The sequence below is a fragment of the Mizuhopecten yessoensis genome, unplaced genomic scaffold, assembly GCF_002113885.1.
Source record: "Mizuhopecten yessoensis strain PY_sf001 unplaced genomic scaffold, ASM211388v2 scaffold1515, whole genome shotgun sequence".
Lineage (NCBI taxonomy): Eukaryota > Metazoa > Mollusca > Bivalvia > Pectinida > Pectinidae > Mizuhopecten > Mizuhopecten yessoensis.
In genome coordinates, this window is record NW_018404085.1 from 80,900 (window position 1) to 103,167 (window position 22,268).

The window sequence follows — 22,268 nt, forward strand, 5'->3', positions numbered from 1 at the left end:
TTTTCAAGATTTTGTCTTAGTTAACCTATATACAATCATTGGTACACGCCCCAAATGGCGCTAAAAATAGTTGTTTGTATTTCACAAACTTAAAAGACGCACCTGCTCTAAATACACCTTCAAAGGAAATGTTTCTCATTCTCAATCAGCACAATAAAAATAAACAAAGACACTTCGATGCCTTTCACATATCTTGTTGCACATGCTTTGTCTGTGACACAATATACATATGAAGTATTGACAATACTTTATCTTTAAAAGATCTTTCTGGAAATGTCACAATACACAGGTCATTGTCGTCAGTAATGACACTCGGATACTTGACATGTTGTTTTTAATTTGAAAGCGATTTTTACTGACATTTGATATGTTGTTTTTGAGCTGTACTCGCTGACGTTTGTGATATGAAATGTTACGAACTGTTCTTGTTGGCTCTGCTTAAATAGCTCAACTCTTTATTACTTACCGCGATTTCGCGGCCAGACAAAACATTGCCGAACGGTCATTTACAAGTTGTTCACCGCCTCTCTTCGGAAATACGTTTTTGTTGTCATAAAAGTTTAACACTGGATGCATATATAACCGTACAGTTTGTAATTACGATACATAAGACAATATCAATCGTTTACCGCAAAATGGTCAAATGCTTACGGCACCGCTGTCAGTTTGTAAAAACGCTATGGTTTTCGTTAATAATTCAAGACGGGAATTTATTCTTTGAAAGAGCATAATTATACACTTCTTTAAGGTCTCTCAAATATCTGTTATCAGGAAACGTTTGTTCTCAGTTCAATTATAACGCTTTAGATGAAAATCGATTGGTTAGTGGAAGTGTTTTCACAATTATTTTGTAACAACAAAACATACACCTTAAACGTCATCAAAAAGATACGGAGCGGTCTCCAGGTTACAATTTCACTGTCAAAGGAATTGCATCATTGACTTATCAATTGATGGTGTTTCGAAATTTATATTAAACAACTGTGCATTGTCATGTGCACTCCCTATGATGTTATTGACACATCAGCATGTACGCTATATAACGGGTAATAAATTATGTAAATAATTAATTTAAGTGTAACGCATTAATAATCTTAAATGCACTTATATAATTAGTAGGTCTGAAAGTACATTTTCAGATAGGAAATGGACAGTTCACATTGGGGGCAATCGAGCCTAAAAGCGGTTTGATATATTTATCTCCAAGAGATAAAGATGCCCGTAGTAGGATGGGGGTTGGTAGGCTGTTCCATAATTCTGTTGCTGGAATTATGTGTTTGGAAATAAAAAAAAATAATAAAAAAAATCATGAAATATAAAATTGTATTAGTAATTTTATTTTTTACAATTAACAAAAAACAATACTTTAATCCCGCTGATTGAACGTATGGCAGCTACCAATGGACTTTGTGTTCATGTTACCATGCCGACATCAATGAGAAAACGTCTTCACAGAATGTGTGTGCATCATGCGAGAAGTGGAAAGTAACACCGACATACATATACCACTGAAGACTGAGTCAAAACATAAAATAATGGTTAGTATTAATGGCAGGTTCGTTTTTCTAATGAAAATGAGAGACAGTTAAGTGTTATATTACTGATGTGTAATGATTATACATCAACATCGAGCGAGTGGAAGGCTAAGTGAAACAACATCGGATTGGAACAAAGTTGAGAAAGCAAAATAAACATTGTGATCTACGAAATAAGTTTGGTATTTAACCCAAATGAAGATAGTCACACTGACAGAGCCGAAGTAGAGAGAAAGGATGACACAGGACTAGGTATGAGGGATGGATGCATAGCGTGCGGCTAAATAAATTTCGCAATACATTGTGTACGGTACGCAATGTATCTCGGTGTCAAATAAACCGGGTAGTGCCTGATACTTTGTAACACTTAAAAACACAACAGGAACTGTTGGTCTAACATTCGACTAAATAACCTATTGGAAAACACCAACTTGTGCCTAAAGCATGATGATATGGATAGAGTCTACAAAAGAACCTACAGCATTTGTCAAACGTGGCAATTAATGAAATGTAATGGTAATGTACTACTGTGGTGTGATTTTGGCTTGACGTTACAGGGTCATCTACTATGTAATTCGGTGTATTATGTTCCTCGCCGTAACAAAGTCGACTTAGCGCTCGCCCCTGCTGTGACGAGTTTTGTGTAGCTGTATTGCTTTGCTGGTTTTACATTTACAATGTAGCCAGTCTCGGGTTACACACAGGCGTTTGACAAGGGCAATGTCGTGCCTGAGTGGAAGTACATTTTACTAATTCTGACTATAGAATAGAATATCATCACCAGGTTGTGTTTAATTGACCGTTTACAGAACCGTATCATTTCGGTCACACTTTCAGATAAATCTTAATTAATATATTTTCTGTCTGCAACGTCATTTGTTTAACCATTTTAATGTTATTTGACAAAGATATAAAACATCACCAGATACGTTGTTACACACTCACAAATAGCGAGATTAGCGTCAAAGTTCAAACTCTGTTTGCCAGGGCTGATTTTTAGCTTGTTGTCAAATGTGTTTCACATTTAATATATCTGTGTCAATTTCTAAAAATGTGTATCCTTCACTTGTGCAGGAACTAGCATGACACATTTCCAATGCAATTTTCCACACATTTATATTTACATTTGATGTCTATTTCCCAAAAATGCAAAGAACATTACTATGTTGAGTTCATTTTGAAGTTTCCAATTGTCAGTTGGGCATTTTAAGTTCCGTTTCGTAATCTTTTATTCATCCCAGGGCACATAGTACCTGTATCTGACGGACATAAAGACCACTGTAAATGGTAGGTATGAATAGAGTATGGGTAAATTGTTAATGTATACAGTAACGTTTTGAAATTCAAATGAATTAATATCAATACAAAAAACCACACATTATACTGGGGATTTAGGTCGGAATACATTTTGGTATTGTGTGATTTTTAACCGACGTCGTTTCATTGATATCGCAGTTTAGCATAATAATTTGCCAACCCCAACTGTGATTAAAATAATTGATATCAGTGATATAGACATTTCATTTAAATGCTGTTCGCTGAGATATGTCCCACCCTTGTCGAAGGCCTGGTATCAAAAAACGTGTCGCGCTATGTGTACACGATAACGTGTCGTTTGATTGTAAAGTGGCGGTTCTGTTTACTTTTTAAATTGTGCATATACAGTATGTAGGTACGGCAGCACGGGGTATTTAGTCAGCGGTGCACATGTGGGCACGTTCTACAAGTGATTAATGTCAGTTTTCCAAATTTCAAACGTGCAACGTGTTATGGTAACCAGACGGAAACGTGACCATGGATGACAGGAACACACGACAGTGTATTTTTGTAATGGTGGGATAATTACTGGTGTATCAAAGTTATATCAGCGTACGGTGAGTGTTATGTATAAAAAAGTACTCAATTATTTTTACATCATTTGATTAGATAGAAGATATCTACTTTTTCCATGTGTATATAATTACCCTTAAAATTACAACCTGCCACACGTGGTTTTAATTTATAAAAGTTTTACTTAGTAAATTTACATAGCGTTCGTCCTGCTGAAGAAGAGACATGTTTATAAACATACCCTTTGGTAGTGATTTATCTTACTGGGTACAGAACAGAACGTATACCATACAGTGATGATATATTGCAATACATTATGGTTCATATAATGATGTAGGCGATACTGATGCGTATCGAATGTACAACTAGTGAATAATGCCTTCTTAAGTACACTACTATAGTAAGTGCTGTGGTTATATAGATGTGTTTGATCACGGAAATAGCTGATGTGATAACAATCTCTGTCAATTATAGTAAAAAATATGGCGGGTCACTGTATTAATATTAGCTTTCACGGGACAGAACCAGCACACTGTGTCCTGATAGGGTTTAATGTTATTCTTCTTAACCAGGTGGGTAAGGGTGCGCAGCTTATAACAAACACAGTGACAGAATGATAAACATAGGCATTATTCCCAATACTGTCTCCAAATGATTACATTGTAACGGGATGATTGGTTGTGATAAGTTGACATGAGCTTATATGTGAAACTAATAAACTTTCCTGTGTGTAATGTACGCGAAAGGAAGATATATACAGGTCTGCTGTGTACCGTATAGTTATAATGATCAGCATACTGGACTCATTGTTCAATTAAACGTAACTAAGTAGGCTTAAATGTATTGAGATGATTTCATACTTTAAGCCGCTACCTGCCCACAATGGATTTAAGGCATAGCTTCGAGTTGGTAACATGATTTAAAGTAACACTCTTTATAGCCGATACTAAACAGGAAACACGTCAGTACATTATATGTCCTGCGGTGTTTGTTTACTCTTCAGTTAATGATTTCTGACTTACTGACAATTTGACTCCAGTGTGTTTGTTTCGATGCAGTTGTATGCTTTTCTATTGTTTATATTTTTAGTAAGTAATATATCTATGGTATCAGGAGACACATTTCTACTTAGGTCTGAGGGGATTTTGTGAAGACGATGAAGAGTAATGATACAAATATGTAACATAAAAATCTGCCTGTATGACAAAAGTAGTCCGGGAGGTTTAAAAAACATGATTCGACAATAATCTTCATTATATTATATCGTATACATAAAAAGTATATGCGGTATGTATGTTATGGTTGAATTGGTTCACGTTTATAAGTCATGTACTCATCAATACCAGTACAGACATGAGAACTGACTCACATTTATAAGTCATGCACTCATCAATACCAGTACAGACATGAGAACTGATTCACGTTTATAAGTCATGTACTCATCAATACCAGTACAGACATGAGAACTGACTCACTTTTATAAGTCATGTACTCATCAATACCCGAACTGACATGACAACTGACTCACGTTTATAAGTCATGTACTCATCAATACCAGTACAGACATGAGAACTGACTCTCGTTTATAAGTCGTGTACTCATCAATATCAGTACAGACATGAGAACTGACTCACTTTTATAAGTCATGTACTCATCAATACCAGTACAGACATGAGAACTGATTCACGTTTATAAGTCATGTACTCATCAATACCAGTACAGACATGAGAACTGACTCACGTTTATAAGTCATGTTCTCATCAATACCAGTACAGACATGAGAACTGACTCGCGTTTATAAGTCATGTACTCATCAATACCAGTACAGACATGAGAACTGACTCACGTTTATAAGTCATGTACTCATCAATACCACTACAGGCATGAGAACTGACTCACGTTTATACGTCATGTACTCATCAATACCAGTACAGACATGAGAACTGACTCACGTTTAGAAGTCATGTACTCATCAATACTAGTACAGACATGAGATCTGACTCACGTGTAAAAGTCATGTACACATCAATACCAGTACAGACATGAGAACTGACTCACGTGTATAAGTCATGTACTCATCAATACCAGTACAGACATGAGAACTGACTCACGTTTATAAGTCATGTACTCATCAATACCAGTACAGACATGAGAACTCACTCACGTTCAGAAGTCATGTACTCATCAATACCAGTACAGACATGAGAACTGACTCACGTTTATAAGTCATGTACTCATCAATACCAGTACATACATGAGAACTGACTCACGTTTATAAGTCATGTTCTCTTCTCATCAATACCAGTACAGACATGAGAACTGACTCACGTTTATAAGTCATGTACTCATCAATACCAGTACAGACATGAGAACTGATTCACGTTTAGAAGTCATGTACTCATCAATACCAGTACAGACATGAGATCTGACTCACGTATAAAAGTCATGTACTCATCAATACCAGTACAGACATGAGAACTGACTCACGTTTATAAGTCATATACTAAACAACATCAGTGAAGACATGAGAACTGCGCTACCTTTAGTTCATCATTTACTCATCAACATCAATGAAGACATGAGAACTACGCTACCTTTAGTTCATCATGTACTCATCAACATCAATGAAGGCATGAGAACTGCGCTACCTTTTGCTCATCATGTTCTCATCAATAGCAATGAAGACATGAGAACAACACTACCTTTTGTTCTGCCGGTCTATGATGATCGCAGATTCGAGGCCTACGTGTGGCAGTCGTCAGATACTGATCGCAGGTCGGTAGTTTTTCTGGGTGCTACGGGCCTTCTCCACCAGCAAACCATGGAACGTCCTTAAATGGCCACTGCTGTTAAATTTGTAATAGGACGTAAAGCACAAACAAACAAAAACCTTTCCAAATCCTACAATTCAGGACGCCAATTTAACTGGTTTAGATGGTAGCACTGAATTGAGCGTCATATGTTGTATGTGCTAACCATATTTGCAATGTATAAAGACAGCTGTACTCAAATTTAACTATTAAGTATAAGAACAAACGATCTATTTTTATAGTTGAATCGTGATAATTAAAGTGTGTGTATAGTATCGTGTCCGGCCTGTATAATAGGAAGACAAGTCAATGCCGTCTCGAAATTAGAGACCAGTACACCTAACACCGATTACGAGTAATTATGTACTAATATCGAACTACATGTAACGCAAAACGACGATACGAGTAATGACAAAAAAGGAAGTAATCTGTAAATAAGCAAATATTTATAAAAACAGTCCCTCCTCTGAAGCCGGAAGTCTAACCAGTAATACACCATATAACGTGTTTAGAGTTTGCAGGTCACATAAGAGGAATGTATTTCTGCGAAATACGGAAGTGAGGAGTGATATACGTGTATGTATTAGAAAACAACCTGTAATTCGATAACAAGTTGACAGCAGCCTTCTATAGGTATTTATTTGGACGAGTGCTTATGGAAATTTTCATCCTGAGAGAGATGTTTATGTTGATTACATTTTGACGGATGCCCCTGCGGTACAGTACCTTTCAGTAACATATGTTTCTGCCCTGTTTTAAAGAACCGCTGCATTGATTTACCCCTTGTCTTGTATTCACATTATTCCGTCTATTGTCAGAGTGTCTGGGAATTCGTCGAGGTATCTTCGTAGTATATCTTCCGAATTTATAGTAAGTCGGTATACTCTGTTGAGTGGTATGTTATGTAAGTCGGTATACTCTATGTGGAGTGGTATGTTATGTAAGTCGATATACTATGTGGAGTGGTATGTTATGTAAGTCGGTATACTCTATGTGGAGTGGTATGTTATGTAAGTCGGTATAATCTGTGGAGTGGTATGTTATGTAAGTCGGTATACTATGTGGAGTGGATGTTATGTAAGTCAGTATAATCTGTTGAGTGGTATGTTATGTAAGTCGGTATAATCTGTGGAGTGGTATGCTATGTAAGTCAGTATACTCTGTGGAGTGGTATGTTATGTAAGTCGGTATATTCTATGGGGAGTGGTATGTTATGTAAGTCGGTATAATCTGTGGAGTGGTATGTTATGTAAGTCGGTATAATCTGTGGAGTGGTATGTTATGTAAGTCGGTATACTCTGTGGAGTGGATGTTATGTAAGTCAGTATAATCTGTTGAGTGGTATGTTATGTAAGTCGGTATAATCTGTGGAGTGGTATGCTATGTAAGTCAGTATACTCTGTGGAGTGGTATGTTATGTAAGTCGGTATATTCTATGGGGAGTGGTATGTTATGTAAGTCGGTATAATCTGTGGAGTGGTATGTTATGTAAGTCGGTATAATCTGTGGAGTGGTATGTTATGTAAGTCGGTATACTCTGTGGAGTGGTATGTTATGTAAGTCGGTATACTATGTGGAGTGGATGTTATGTAAGTCAGTATACTCTGTTGAGTGGTATGTTATGTAAGTCGGTATACTCTATGTGGAGTGGTATGTTATGTAAGTCGGTATACTCTATGTGGAGTGGTATGTTATGTAAGTCGGTATACTCTATGTGGAGTGGTATGTTATGTAAGTCGGTATACTCTATGTGGAGTGGTATGTTATGTAAGTCGGTATACTCTATGTGGAGTGGTATGTTATGTAAGTCGGTATACTCTATGTGGAGTGGTATGTTATGTAAGTCGGTATACTCTATGTGGAGTGGTATGTTATGTAAGTCGGTATACTCTATGTGGAGTGGTATGTTATGTAAGTCGGTATACTCTATGTGGAGTGGTATGTTATGTAAGTCGGTATACTCTATGTGGAGTGGTATGTTATGTAAGTCGGTATACTCTATGTGGAGTGGTATGTTATGTAAGTCGATATACTCTATGTGGAGTGGTATGTTATGTAAGTCAGTATACTCTATGGGGAGTGGTTTGTTATGTAAGTCAGTATACTCTATGTGGAGTAGTATGTTATGTAAGTCAGTATACTCTATGTCGAGTAGTATGTTATGTAAGTCAGTATACTCTATGTCGAGTAGTATGTTATGTAAGTCAGTATACTCTATGGGGAGTGGTTTGTTATGTAAGTCAGTATACTCTATGTGGAGTGGTTTGTTATGTAAGTCGGTATAATCTGTGGAGTGTATGTTATGTAAGTCGGTATTCTATGTGGAGTGGATGTTATGTAAGTCAGTATACATAAACTATGTGGGGTGGTATGTTATGTAAGTCGATATACTCTATGTGGAGTGGTATGTTATGTGAGTCAGTATACTCTATGTCGAGTAGTATGTTATGTAAGTCAGTATACTCTATGTCGAGTAGTATGTTATGTAAGTCAGTATACTCTATGTGGAGAGGTATGTTATGTAAGTCGATATACTATGTGGAGTGGGACGTTATGTAAGTCGGTATAATCTGTGGAGTGTATGTTATGTAAGTCGGTATTCTATGTGGAGTGGATGTTATGTAAGTCAGTATACATAAACTATGTGGGGTGGTATGTTATGTAAGTCGGTATACTCTATGTGGGGAGGTATGTTATCTAAGTCGGTATGCTCTATTTGGAGCGGTATGTTATGTAAGTCGATATACTATGTGGAGTGGTACGTTATGTAGGTCGGTATAATCTGTGGAGTGGTATGTTATGTAAGTCGGTATGCTCTATGTGGAGTGGTATGTTATGTAAGTCCGTATACTCTAGGTGGAGTTGTATGTTATGTAAGTCGATATACTCTATGTGGAGTGGTATGTTATGTAAGGCGATATACTATGTGGAGTGGTTTGTTATGTAAGTCGGTATACTCTATGTGGGGAGGTATGTTATCTAAGTCGGTATGCTCTATTTGGAGTGGTATGTTATGTAAGTCGATATTCTATGTGGAGTGGTACGTTATGTAAGTCGGTATAATCTGTGGAGTGGTACGTTATGTAAGTCGGTATAATCTGTGGAGTGGTACGTTATGTAAGTCGGTATAATCTGTGGAGTGGTACGTTATGTAAGTCGGTATAATCTGTGGAGTGGTTTGTTATGTAAGTCGGTATAATCTGTGGAGTGTATGTTATGTAAGTCGGTATTCTATGTGGAGTGGATGTTATGTAAGTCAGTATACTCTGTTGAGTGGTGGGTTATGTAAGTCCGTATACTCTATGTGGAGGGGTATGTTATGTAAGTCAGTATACTCTATGTGGAGTGGTATGTTATGTTAGTCGGTATACTCTGTGGAGAGGTATGTTATGTAAGTCGGTATACTCTATGTGGGGAGGTATGTTATCTAAGTCGGTATGCTCTATTTGGAGGGGTATGTTATGTAAGTCGATATACTCTATGTGGAGGGGTATGTTATGTAAGTCGGTATACTCTATGTGGAGTGGTATGTTATCTAAGTCGGTATGCTCTATTTGGAGTGGTATGTTATGTAAGTCGATATACTATGTGGAGTGGTACGTTATGTAAGTCGGTATAATCTGTGGAGTGGTATGTTATGTAAGTCAGTATGCTCTATGTGGACTCTATGTGGAGTGGTGTGTTATGTAAGTCGGGATTCTGTGTGGAGTGGATGTTATGTAAGACAGTATACTCTGTTGAGTGGTATGTTATGTAAGTCGGTATACTCTATGTGGAGTGGTATGTTATGTAAGTCAGTATAATCCATGTGGAGTGGTATGTTATGTAAGTCTGTATGCTCTATGTGGAGTGGTATGTTATGTAAGTCAGTATACTCTATGTGGAGTGGTATGTTATGTAAGTCAGTATACTCTATGTGGAGTAGTATGTTATTTTAGTCGGTATACTCTGTGGAGTGGTATGTTATGTTAGTCGGTATACTCTGTGGAGTGGTATGTTATGTAAGTCGGTATACTCTATGTGGAGTGGTATGTTATGTAAGTCGGTATACTCTGTGGAGTGGTATGTTATGTAAGTCGGTATACTCTGTGGAGTGGTATGTTATGTAAGTCGGTATACTCTGTGGAGTGGTATGTTATGTAAGTCGGTATACTCTGTGGAGTGGTATGTTATGTAAGTCGGTATACTCTGTGGAGTGGTATGTTATGTAAGTCGGTATACTCTGTGGAGTGGTATGTTATGTAAGTCGGTATACTCTGTGGAGTGGTATGTTATGTAAGTCGGTATACTCTGTGGAGTGGTATGTTATGTAAGTCGGTATACTCTGTGGAGTGGTATGTTATGTAAGTCGGTATACTCTGTGGAGTGGTATGTTATGTAAGTCGGTATACTCTGTGGAGTGGTATGTTATGTAAGTCGGTATACTCTGTGGAGTGGTATGTTATGTAAGTCGGTATACTCTATGTGGAGTGGTATGTTATGTAAGTCGGTATACTCTGTGGAGTGGTATGTTATGTAAGTCGGTATACTATGTGGAGTGGATGTTATGTAAGTCGGTATACTCTATGTGCAGTGGTATGTTATGTAAGTCGGTATAATCTGTGAAGTGGTATGTTATGTAAGTCGGTATACTATGTGGAGTGGATGTTATGCAAGTCAGTATACTCTATGTGGAGTGGTATGTTATGTAAGTCGGTATACTCTGTGGAGTGGTATGTTATGTAAGTCGGTATACTATGTGGAGTGGATGTTATGTAAGTCGGTATACTCTATGTGCAGTGGTATGTTATGTAAGTCGGTATAATCTGTGAAGTGGTATGTTATGTAAGTCGGTATACTATGTGGAGTGGATGTTATGCAAGTCAGTATACTCTATGTGGAGTGGTATGTTATGTAAGTCGGTATACTCTGTGGAGTGGTATGTTATGTAAGTCGGTATACTATGTGGAGTGGATGTTATGTAAGTCGGTATACTCTATGTGCAGTGGTATGTTATGTAAGTCGGTATAATCTGTGAAGTGGTATGTTATGTAAGTCGGTATACTATGTGGAGTGGATGTTATGCAAGTCAGTATACTCTATGTGGAGTGGTATGTTATGTAAGTCGGTATACTCTGTGGAGTGGTATGTTATGTAAGTCAGTATACTCTGTGGAGTGGTATGTTATGTAAGTCGGTATACTCTGTGGAGTGATATGTTATGTAAGTCGGTATACTCCGTGAAATGGTATGTTATGTAAGTCGGTATACTCTTTGTAGTTGTATGTTTTGTAAGTTGGTATACTCTTTGGAGTAGTATGTTATGTTAGTCGGTTTACTCCGTGAAATGGTATGTTATGTAAGTCGGTATACTATGTGGAGTGGATGTTATGTAAGTCGGTATACTCTGTGGAGTGGATGTTATGTAAGTCGGTATACTCTATGTGGAGTGGTATGTTATGTAAGCCGGTATACTCTGTGGAGTGGTATGTTATTTAAGTCGGTATACTATGTGGAGTGGATGTTATGTAAGTCAGTATACTCTGTGGAGTGTATGTTATGTAAGTCAGTATACTCTGTGGAGTGGTATGTTATGTAAGTCGGTATACTCTGTGGAGTGGTATGTTATGTAAGTCGTTATACTCTATGTAGAGTGGTATGTTATGTAAGTCGGTATACTCTGTGGAGTGGTATGTTTTGTAAGTCGGTATACTATGTGGAGTGGTATGTTATGTTAGTCGGTATACTCTGTGGAGTGGTATGTTATGTAAGTCAGTATACTCTGTGGAGTGGTATGTTATGTAAGTCGGTATTCTCCGTGAAATGGTATGTTATGTAAGTCGGTATACTCTTTGTAGTTGTATGTTATGTAAGTCGGTATACTCTGTGAAATGGTATGTTATGTAAGTCGGTATACTCTGTGGAGTGGTATGTTATGTACACAACTTTTTTTAAATTCTTCCTCTGGTTCAAATAACTTTGATTAAAATGACAATGAGTTGATATTAGTACCTACTTTCGATTGAAGGCGTACAATGTAGAGAAGATCGTAAGGACAGTAACGTAACATTAAATCCTATGGCACGGGAATGAGTTTTGATACAGTGTACTATTTGTATCACGCGCTCTTTCACAGTTACAGCTTCTTTAGCTATTTACTGGACAATTGAAATGGATATTACAACCAGTTTTTTACTTGACGATAAATATGGTTTCATAGTGGTTCATATCACACGTTGGCTATCTTAATTATATGTTATTGCACTGCAGTCCAAGTGCTAACGAAAGGGTAAATCTGACAGATCTTTAAGTGCTAACAAAAGGGTAAATCTGACATATCTTTAAGTGCTACAAAAGGGTAAATCTGACCGATCTTTAAGTGCTAACTAAAGGGTAAATCTGAAAAGATCTTTAAGTGCTAACTAAAGGGTAAATCTGACAGATCTTAGGTCAACCTTATACATTTCTTAGGCACTTATGAAACATATAACGAGACGTTATATGAGATTTACGTACGAGGTTTATGGGATGCGTCTGAACGTTTTTATTTTAGCTTTTATGTTGTGCTGGGTTAAAAAGAAAATGTCGCAATGACTTTCGTTTATTTCCTTTAATCTAAATCAGGATCTCGTGAACATGATAACCAAGCATGCATGCGAATATTCACATACAAATAAAAAAGACTGCTTTTCGGTTATCTGAACGTCTTATCTATGGTCTGTTCTGCGGAACAAAACATAGATATGGCACAAACCATTTCTATTGGATTGTTTCTACTCACAATGAGTGATATGATGGGATGTGTATTCGCGGTATCACATGACAGTCGAGACATCGTCTATTGAAGCATTATAGTGAACCATATGTGTGCATTAAGCTATAATATAAAACGCCATGTTGACTCAAGGCATTGGAACCTTCTATTCTAATCGACATTCTGAGTAAACCTAGAATTGAGGTCTCCTGTTATTGAAAGTCTCGTGAGTTGTGGAAAATAAAATCGGATGTATATCACTTTTCCAAATGTGTTTAATAATGCAACATAAGAAGTGAGCGTCAGGACGTGTAACCTATTCGTGATATTCCATATCACTACAGTAAGTCAGCACACTCCTGCACGTTTGAAGTTAACTCCAAAGTTAACCACGGTAGATGATCATTGCGCTGATCGACATAATTGCATGGCAAGTAGTTAGCCTGTCCGACCGTTTTCTCTAGAAAATATTGCATGAAGTCTAACCAAAATGTTCCGTGTTTAACTGTGACTTCAAAAATAACTAAAGCGCGTAGAGAGAGAAAAACAAACAAACGGCAAGCAAACACAGCAAGACAAACAACCCTTAATACTATTTATGTATGTAAATAACATACATTTATGTAACTATTTGCATATCAAAATTGCATATTCAGCACAGGATAAAAGTGTGATAAGAACTACATCTAAACGCAATCTACTACACAGATGTGCGCATATCCGGACCCTCATCACCGTGTCATTAACACCCCATTAACTGTGTCCCTTAATGACTCTATATGATATATAGCAAAAGACTTCATAGATGAAAAATACGTGTGTGATGGTCTTTATTTCATACTTTTTCTTAATTATCCATGTTAGTGACAACAGGAGTTGTTGATACACACGTCTGATTTAATTCATTTCAATGTATTAACTTGATGATTGATGATGACTTCCTATTTTTCGGTTTATTTAAGTATTTCGTATATGAACACATGAATGATAGTTCATTCATAAACCGAAAGCATTAAGGAACACATATATAGAATACTTGTTATTTACGGGTGAGCGCTTTTCTTTATCACGATTCACCTGACAAGTCACAGGAGGTATATTTTTTCGATAAAATTAAAAGACCTCCCGATGACAAACACCTTGTCAATGGAACGAAATCTATTTATAGTCAAAGTGATCAGCTGACTCCCCGTCTCAGTGACGATTTTCTCTGTGTTAATACGAATACCGACACGATGCATGGTGGACGTCACAGTCAGCACATGGTATGGATTTATCAAAGCTTCTGTATTCAGGTTCACTAAAACGTTGTCTCTAATATACAAGCTTACATCCATCAAAAGTATTGTACATATCGTAGAACAGTGGCTGTTGAACTGAATGTGTACAAAATTAACAACGATTTTATTGTCAACGTGTTTCGCTTAAATCAATATGTTGTTTTCTTTCTTTTCAGCACACCGCACGCTGTATGTGTGTGTTGACAGTTTCTGGACTAGGAAAGCACCGTGAATCTGAGGTAAAACTGTGAATATTACTATAAATATAATTGCTAGAGGGCTACTCTGTGTTGCAGATATCCCATATTTGTATCATGTTGGTTGAACATATTTTTTAATGTTGAGCTTTAAGTTTATCACTTAAAACCGTGTATATGTTTATGGTACATAACAGTTGTTAACATATGATTGTGTATTGCTATTTTTCAAACATTTACTCTGTAGCAGCTCTGAGTTGCTGCAGACTTTTTAGAAAAAGTGGCTGTTTTTATATAATGACAGGTCCCTAGCTTATATTCCATCATTGACAATACAAATAATATAAATAGCATACAGAATGGTAAAATACAACTAAATGTACAAATAACTAAGCCATGCGAATATTTTCTTACAATTGGTTTTATCGCATATATACGCGCTATGTTATTCCAGGTGCAACATGTAATACCAGGTGTAAAATGTACGTTTCCTATTTCAGAATACTGGAGTAAAGAAAATGGCTATCATTGCATAAAAAGTACAACCTGTGTTGATTCGCGGCTTAGTACCGTAAACACATGAAAGGAAACACGGGCTTATATGTGTTCTAACGATGTTACGTGTTATAACGTTGGTCCATCCTGCGTGGTGACAACACATTTCCTCAGCGAATTGACAGTTGACAGTATGTGAGAGTAACCTTTTACGACTACTTCTATACGATTGATGAAGCGACGTAGTTAATCAATAATACAGAGAAAATTAGGCTGATGCTTCCTTATGCCTTCCATTATGTGGTACCTGTGACGGTATACTTAACCTGTGTGATATGTGTAGACATTGTGCGAGCTGATAGGATTACTGATGGAAGTCACACGCCTGATTTGGCAAACCTCTCGACAATTCAAAATCGTTCGGACCTCATTATTACAAGGGAAACTCCTAGTTCTAATACAGTGTCTCTTAATGAAACCGGCGAATGGTTAGATGGATATCAAACAGAGTCTAAGAAGAAATCGAACCTCAACCTGGCATTTTTGCCGGGATTGGCAATTCTCTTTCTGTTCATATTTGTGTTTTTCCGTGCCTGTAAATGGTACAGAGATAGTTCAAAGATCAAAGAAAGAGGTTGCAGCTATGACGTAGCTAGCTATGTCATCTTAGTTCAAGGAGATAAGCATTTCAACGACGTAGATGTTGGTGATAATTACGACACAGTGAACTCGTATAATTCCTATTTACGGTCTGGCGCTTATGAAACGATCACGTCATCCAAATCTCTACAATATCGCATGGATTCTCAAATGTACGAAACCGTCACATCCTATTCAAACTACTTACAGAAAATTGAAAAGGAAAATAATCTTGAAATAGAAATGAAAGAGATACCATCAGATGCCAGTCCCTCACCGAAACGAACACATTTCATGAAAAAGAATGCGAAAGGTCGTGACACCAGTCAAATAAAACTACCACAGGAAAGCAGATTTTCGATCAAACCTGCTCTTGACAACTACATGAGATTAAAAGGTACTTATCAAAAATCACCGATGTCACCTAGAAGTGTTCTATACGATAGTGAAGATCGCATAGACGGAACTCCACGAAAGATAGGATCGAGAATGAACATAACGGTCAATGCTGCATATTCAGAGTCTTTTCTACAATCTGCTTCAAAGAGAAAGTTCGGACGACAAACAAGCACAGAAAGTCACAGGTCGAGCCCTGTGAGAGATGTGGCCAATGTTGTCAAATTAGCAAACCGAAGGAGAACCGTCTCCGAAGACACGTCTAGGTTAACAGAGCTGATAACCAGAGATGACATAAACAAGAAAAAATGCAACAAAATGAAAAACGACAGCAGTTTGACTTTTACAGAAGAACGCACTGAGTTTATACAAAATAACGTGTGTGATAAACTAGTACGTATGGTTGATGCTGAGACCCAGTCCGATATATCAACGTCGCCATCATCATCTTACAAACGTAGAGGTCGTTCAATGTCCCAACGTTGTGATACCGCACACGATTCCCATGCAGATTACGCTGTGACAAAAATTGAGCATGCAACGTCTGATTCTACGGCCGTGGATCAGGACCCCGAGAGGCACATAGGAGATTTACCTGTTCCTGTAATTCTAGATGATTTAAAGGACGACCTGTCACCTGCTAAGGTGAAGCCGACTGCCTTTACAGTTTGTGCAGTAGTGCATAATGTAGACGCTGTGTCGTACCCTTCACAATCTGGAAATGTTCATGACAATAATCCACAAACAAATAGGGACTCAGAAACGGAGAATCAAATGAAAAAACAGGATGTAAAGAATAACGATGATTCGATATGCTGTCAGTCAAATGGATCAATATATCATACTAATGGAACCGATGATATTTTGATCGAAAATGAAAGGCATCATTCATCCGTGTCATATGGTGAATATTTAGAGGGTCGGGATTATAGGGAAAGTGGGTGTCAAAAGGTGAATGGGACAAGTTTGCCCTGTATGTCAATGTTATCGTCCGAGGGACCAATGTTTGAGAAACACTGTCAGCTCAATCACGGGAAAGGAAACATGTCACATTGCATTGCGCGGAGACGTTCCTTTCATATCATGTCCAAATCAAATCACGAAAACGCGGTTGAAATTCAAAATGAGCTCAGTCAAGTGCAAGGAACATTTATTGAAATGGTTCATTAGATAATATCAGTCTTACAATCTTATACATTTTTAATGGAAAGCGTTTATTGGAGATGTAATAGTTCATGTATAAATTTGCATGATTTAGGTCCATTTGATTTTAAGATATTTTGGTTGTTTTAGAATACTGATTTTCTAATTTATTATGTGTTGTTTCGAATTGATACAGAAAATGTATGATACATTTTTGCCTGAGGGTGCTAAGGTTATCGTTACCGAACAAAACGTTCTAGTTTTTAAAGATACATTTGTATTAGAACATATAATAACATGAGTCTGTTTATCAAAACTGTTTATATTACAACAAGTCAGGGATTCGATGTCCCCTATCTTCAATATATTAATAGACGGTATACAATGAGACCACGTTAATTTGATCTATCAGGTAAAACGGGCAATTAATACTCCTACATTCCTACATACGAATCTGTTTACTGCTGTGGTCATGTTTCATCTTTAATCTATTCAGAGAAGGGTTATACAGCATATTTGCTTTCTAGACACAATTCGTGAGATTTCAGCGTATAATTATGTTATAAAAGGATATAATAGCTCTCTCTATCCATTCTCTATCCCTATCTCTATTTTCGCGTCTCTTTCCACCTGTAAACTAACCCTTTATATCTATCTCTCTATCCAACTCTTTATTCATCCCTTTTCCACCCTAATCTTTAAATATAAAGATCTTCATCCCTACATGCCCTTATCAACACCCATTCGATCCATTGCCACGCCTCTGTACCCCTAGGCATCTTTTCATTAACTTTACCCACACTTGTCTACGTCTACCCGACCCTCACTGCCCTTATCCAACCCTGTCTACACTATACATCACTCACTATACTTTTCTCTCTTCCCTTTTCGACCCCTCACTTCCCCCCATCCCTTCCCACCTCTGTCCATCTCCTTTACTCTTATCCATTCCTCATTACCCCTATTCTTTCCCTCAAACATTTTATACATTATCTGATAACTCCTTCTTTACCCGAATCATCCACTCTAATCCATTACCACTCATACCCCTAAAAGTCGTACGTACTTCATCTAAAACACATGTTTACTTTCAAAATTAACTTGTTAACACCCTTAGGCAGAAACGTGAGAAATGTGTATGTTACCGTCAGACACTTTTCTTGTCGTGACAAAAAGGTGTGAGCCAATTGTGTTCAACCCATTTTTTTGTTTACATATACACGTCTTCCTTTTGGAAGGACTGCCAAATATTTGTCTTCTTGTTTGCTGCATTGAAAGTCGAATATTACGTTGTAAATCATTGCGTTACGGAAGCTAACGAAAGATCTGAATGTAGATGTTAAATTCAAACTAGGTAACCATCATTTTTCGTTGTTATTCATGTCCTTGTATAAAGTATTTTTTATTCAAGACTGATGCTGCAACCTGATCATATTAAGTCAACCCGCAGTTTTCTTTATTTTGTTACTGACACCTGTTTCTGCGCGAGGTCCTTACCATGCGTTGGTAACTCAAACTCATTTCGATGCTAATACATGTTCCGAAGTAACATTTGTTATACACTTTGTTTTACCTTCGGCTTGATATGCCATTGTGTTGAGCTTCTTGACATTTTTATATCTTACCGCTATGTGAATGCAACCTGTAACTTAAAATGTACATTCGCCAACTGCATTTTCCATTTTTTTATCTATTTAAAAACTTTACATGTATAAATATATAATTTAATCTTGCTTGTAACAAGCATTTTCATTGACTTAAAAAAAATATGTTATCAGCCCATAACGTAAAAAATGACGTCGCCGTTTGAAACGTCGCTTCTGTTTGGCTGATACTGCAGCGCAATAATTTATAAGAGAAAAGAGTCCATCATTAAAAGTGGATTTTCACAGGGATTGTGTTTAGTAGATTAAATTAAGCGGTTTATGATGAGAGTGCACTCCGTTTTTTTGTGTTATACCTCCATAACATGAAAAATATATTCAAGTTAATCCTTAAATATTATTCCAAAATTTCCAGAATATGGTCAATATGTGCCGTTATGCTTAAATATTGCTAAAGGTGTGTTTACACATATTTTCATTGATATGTGTATGTCAGAAAGCAATGTTGTGAATTGAACTGTTACATGATAAGTTTCCGTTTCTATGATAGTTTTGGCGTAGTGGTATATCTGTGTGTATGTATATGTATGTATATATAACTCAGGGTAAATATACAGTAAATAACTGATTTTAACGAATACTTATTTTTGGGATTATTTTTACAACGACATATTCGCGAAGATTATGGAAGTGACAGCAGTCGTTTTATATTGTGCCTGCATCCATATTCTCAGTATATCTTAATTCGAGATATATCTTCATTCGTGAAATTCTTTTCTCGCGAATTAACTCTGAATTGAATATCTGATTTGATGTTTCCAGATACTATACATGCGTTATATGACGAACATGTTTAGGCTAAACTTTAACACGACAAATTAGAGATATGAAACCTACAAATTTACAAAGATCGTGATAATTATCGTTGCTGTTTCAATATTACAATATTTTTAATACTAAACCAGTTTTTAGTTTTCATTCAAAAGGCGTAACCTGCTTGTAAATTATTTGACATTGTATACCCAGACAATATGGAATGTTACTATCTTAATGCAGGTTATATGAGCTATGTTGTTCCGATCATACAGTACTGAATATGATGTAAAAGTGACATCCAGATTCATATAACATCTGTCGTTATATAATTAATATCATGTTTGTAATATGCATTTCTCGTGTAATATTCGTAGCGGCGTATCTTACGATAAACTAGAAATAAATCATCACATATGTGTCATTTTTCAGCTAAAATAACAAAAAAGTTTGTTTGACTCATAAGATAAAAAAAAAATCTTGTCCATTGTCAAAACTAGTACAAGTGTATATTAGGGAGTCAACCACAAAGACAATGTTATGTTTAATAATACAACTTAAAATTAGAATCTTAAGTATGGTCATCGGTTGATTTGTGAAAATTAGTTTGTTTTGTAGTGTTAACTATCCATAAAACGAACCTGTTATTTATAATTGTTTTTTGTTAATACCAATGTACAAAGATGTTATTAAAAGATGACAACAGTTAACTAAATCGTAATTTCATTAACATTCAAACACGTATTTCCATGTAAGTCAAACGCCAATCATACTAAGACCGTATTAAATTTTGAGTTGGTGTGTTTGCACTGATAATAACGATCTGCAAAGTAGTTCATATACTTAACATAAGCAATAAAACGTGGCATAAGCATTTCATTGACAAGCGTATCTTATTTAATGCGTGTGTTAATTACCGATGGTCTGAACACGGATCTTCGTATGATTTTTAATATTTGTTTACTTTTCTAAATAAAATGATGACTTGACAAGATTTTGATATTCTTTGTCAGTTTATGCTCTGGTTTATATCAACTTCTGGCTATAAGGCAGGTAACCAAAAGTATTGGGTTTTATCTTTCAAATTGCAGGCTAAATAACAGTCAAATACATTGTATTGAGGGAACATTTTTTTATATTTTCTTTGCAACAATTTGCATTTTATATTTATATCTTATCGAATGCCATTTTCCCGTAAAGTACACAAATGATATAATGGACATATCATTCAGAATAATTCAGTGTGCAATTTTCGCGTGATACTGATATGTATACATTACAAATCCAAGCTTTTGAAGAAGTTGTGAGTACATGTGCCTGTTAACGTCCCCAACCCACACAGGTTATGACTAACAGTAACTACTCCACACACTCGTTTTGACAAAAGTCAGACGGTTGTTGATTGAAGGTGTTGGCGTGAGTTCTATCTGTGGACAGTCACTTCCTTGCCGGAACGCATTTTTCCAACGAGATAATTGATTACGGTTTTTTCTTCCGCGTATTGTTTTCTTATTTCATTACATACGTCTTACTACAGACAAGTGTTTCTAATCAGCTGATATGCACGGTGTTCCCGTTTTAAATGCCGCTTTCCTATGAGGAAACAGACGCAAAATTATTACTAGGTAAACTTTCAACTCACTAATGGAAAACAGCTTGATGTGCATGTAGCTTTATGTTTTGTAAATCAGTATGGTTTCTATTATTCATAATAACAGAATTAACAGAATTATAGGGTTGACGGAGATGGAATTGTCATACCGTATTGTACATTCATATTGCTGTCCGATTGGGTCAAGTGTGCTGAGCTTGTTTCTGGGATATACATTCGCGGTTAAACAGAATTTGAGACTGAGACTTCCCGCAAATTTAAACGGGTAATTATTTATTTTTTTATAAAAAATACAAAAAATATGGACGGCATACATTCACCTATGCTTGTTTACTACGGAGAGGTGACAACACCGACAACAATAACAACAACAGAAACACAGGAGGGCACATAACAGGGAACTTGATCACAAACTCCACCAAAAAATGCGAAAACGAAACCATAGCACTCGTTATTGTAAGCATGCCATGCACAACCTTTAGCTCCGGTAATAAAAGAGTGTATGTTGGCAATCAACGATTTTGATTAAGTGTTTAAATGTGTCAGTGATAAGCTATAACATATACTGTTATATTTTAATCTATTTGATTAGTTTGTTTTGTTAAGTACATTAATGTTTAGTTATTTAGTTCAGTATATTTTGTACAGTACCTTTGGCATGGAGATCTTTGAACTTGGACTGGTCCTGACTGACGCACTGTAAACACTTGCTGTACTCCTGTTTGTACTTATTTACATCCTCTTGTACCTGAGACCGCACAACTCAATTACAACATATTTTTTAAAGCACAAAACAACTTAGCAATTAATGCTTGCCTGAAAACTTTTACCCTGTTAAACTTGCACACTTCACTGGTAAATTAATATTCGCTCATTTTTAATTTTCATCTTTACATGGAATTACAGTCAAACTTTGATATTTTGAACTTTGAAGGACCATTGGGAAAAATCCAAAACATCAAGACTTTGACTCATAAATGTTGAACTTTCAACACCTTAGAAATCTGCATAAGATTGAGTATGATTGTTAAATGACAGAACAAAAGGCACGAAATTTTATTTGAAATCTATAAATATTGGATTAAATGTAATAAGAAAAATATGTTTCATGTATTTATGCACAGTAATTTGCATATTTAGGTGTTATGGTTCGAATGTTCTCGTACATGTTTGTGTTTTACT

At 36.4% G+C, this 22,268-nt stretch overlaps 1 protein-coding gene across 4 annotated transcripts; it reads left to right on the plus strand.

Moving 5' to 3' along the window:
* Window positions 1–2,023: 2,023 nt before the first annotated feature.
* On the plus strand, window positions 2,024–20,492 carry LOC110463968. 4 transcript variants are annotated; one of them, XM_021518957.1, is made up of 3 exons: window positions 2,024–2,045; window positions 14,364–14,426; window positions 14,885–20,492. In XM_021518957.1, the coding sequence occupies exon 3, from the start codon at window positions 15,156–15,158 to the stop codon at window positions 17,082–17,084; it is 1,929 nt and encodes a 642-aa protein (XP_021374632.1). In that variant the 5' UTR covers window positions 2,024–2,045; window positions 14,364–14,426; window positions 14,885–15,155; the 3' UTR covers window positions 17,085–20,492. The 4 variants fall into 4 exon arrangements, with proteins under 4 accessions (XP_021374632.1, XP_021374616.1, XP_021374641.1 ...); XM_021518941.1 differs by lacking the exon at window positions 2,024–2,045 and adding an exon at window positions 3,155–3,409; XM_021518966.1 differs by lacking the exon at window positions 2,024–2,045 and adding an exon at window positions 6,713–6,751.
* Window positions 20,493–22,268: the final 1,776 nt, after the last annotated feature.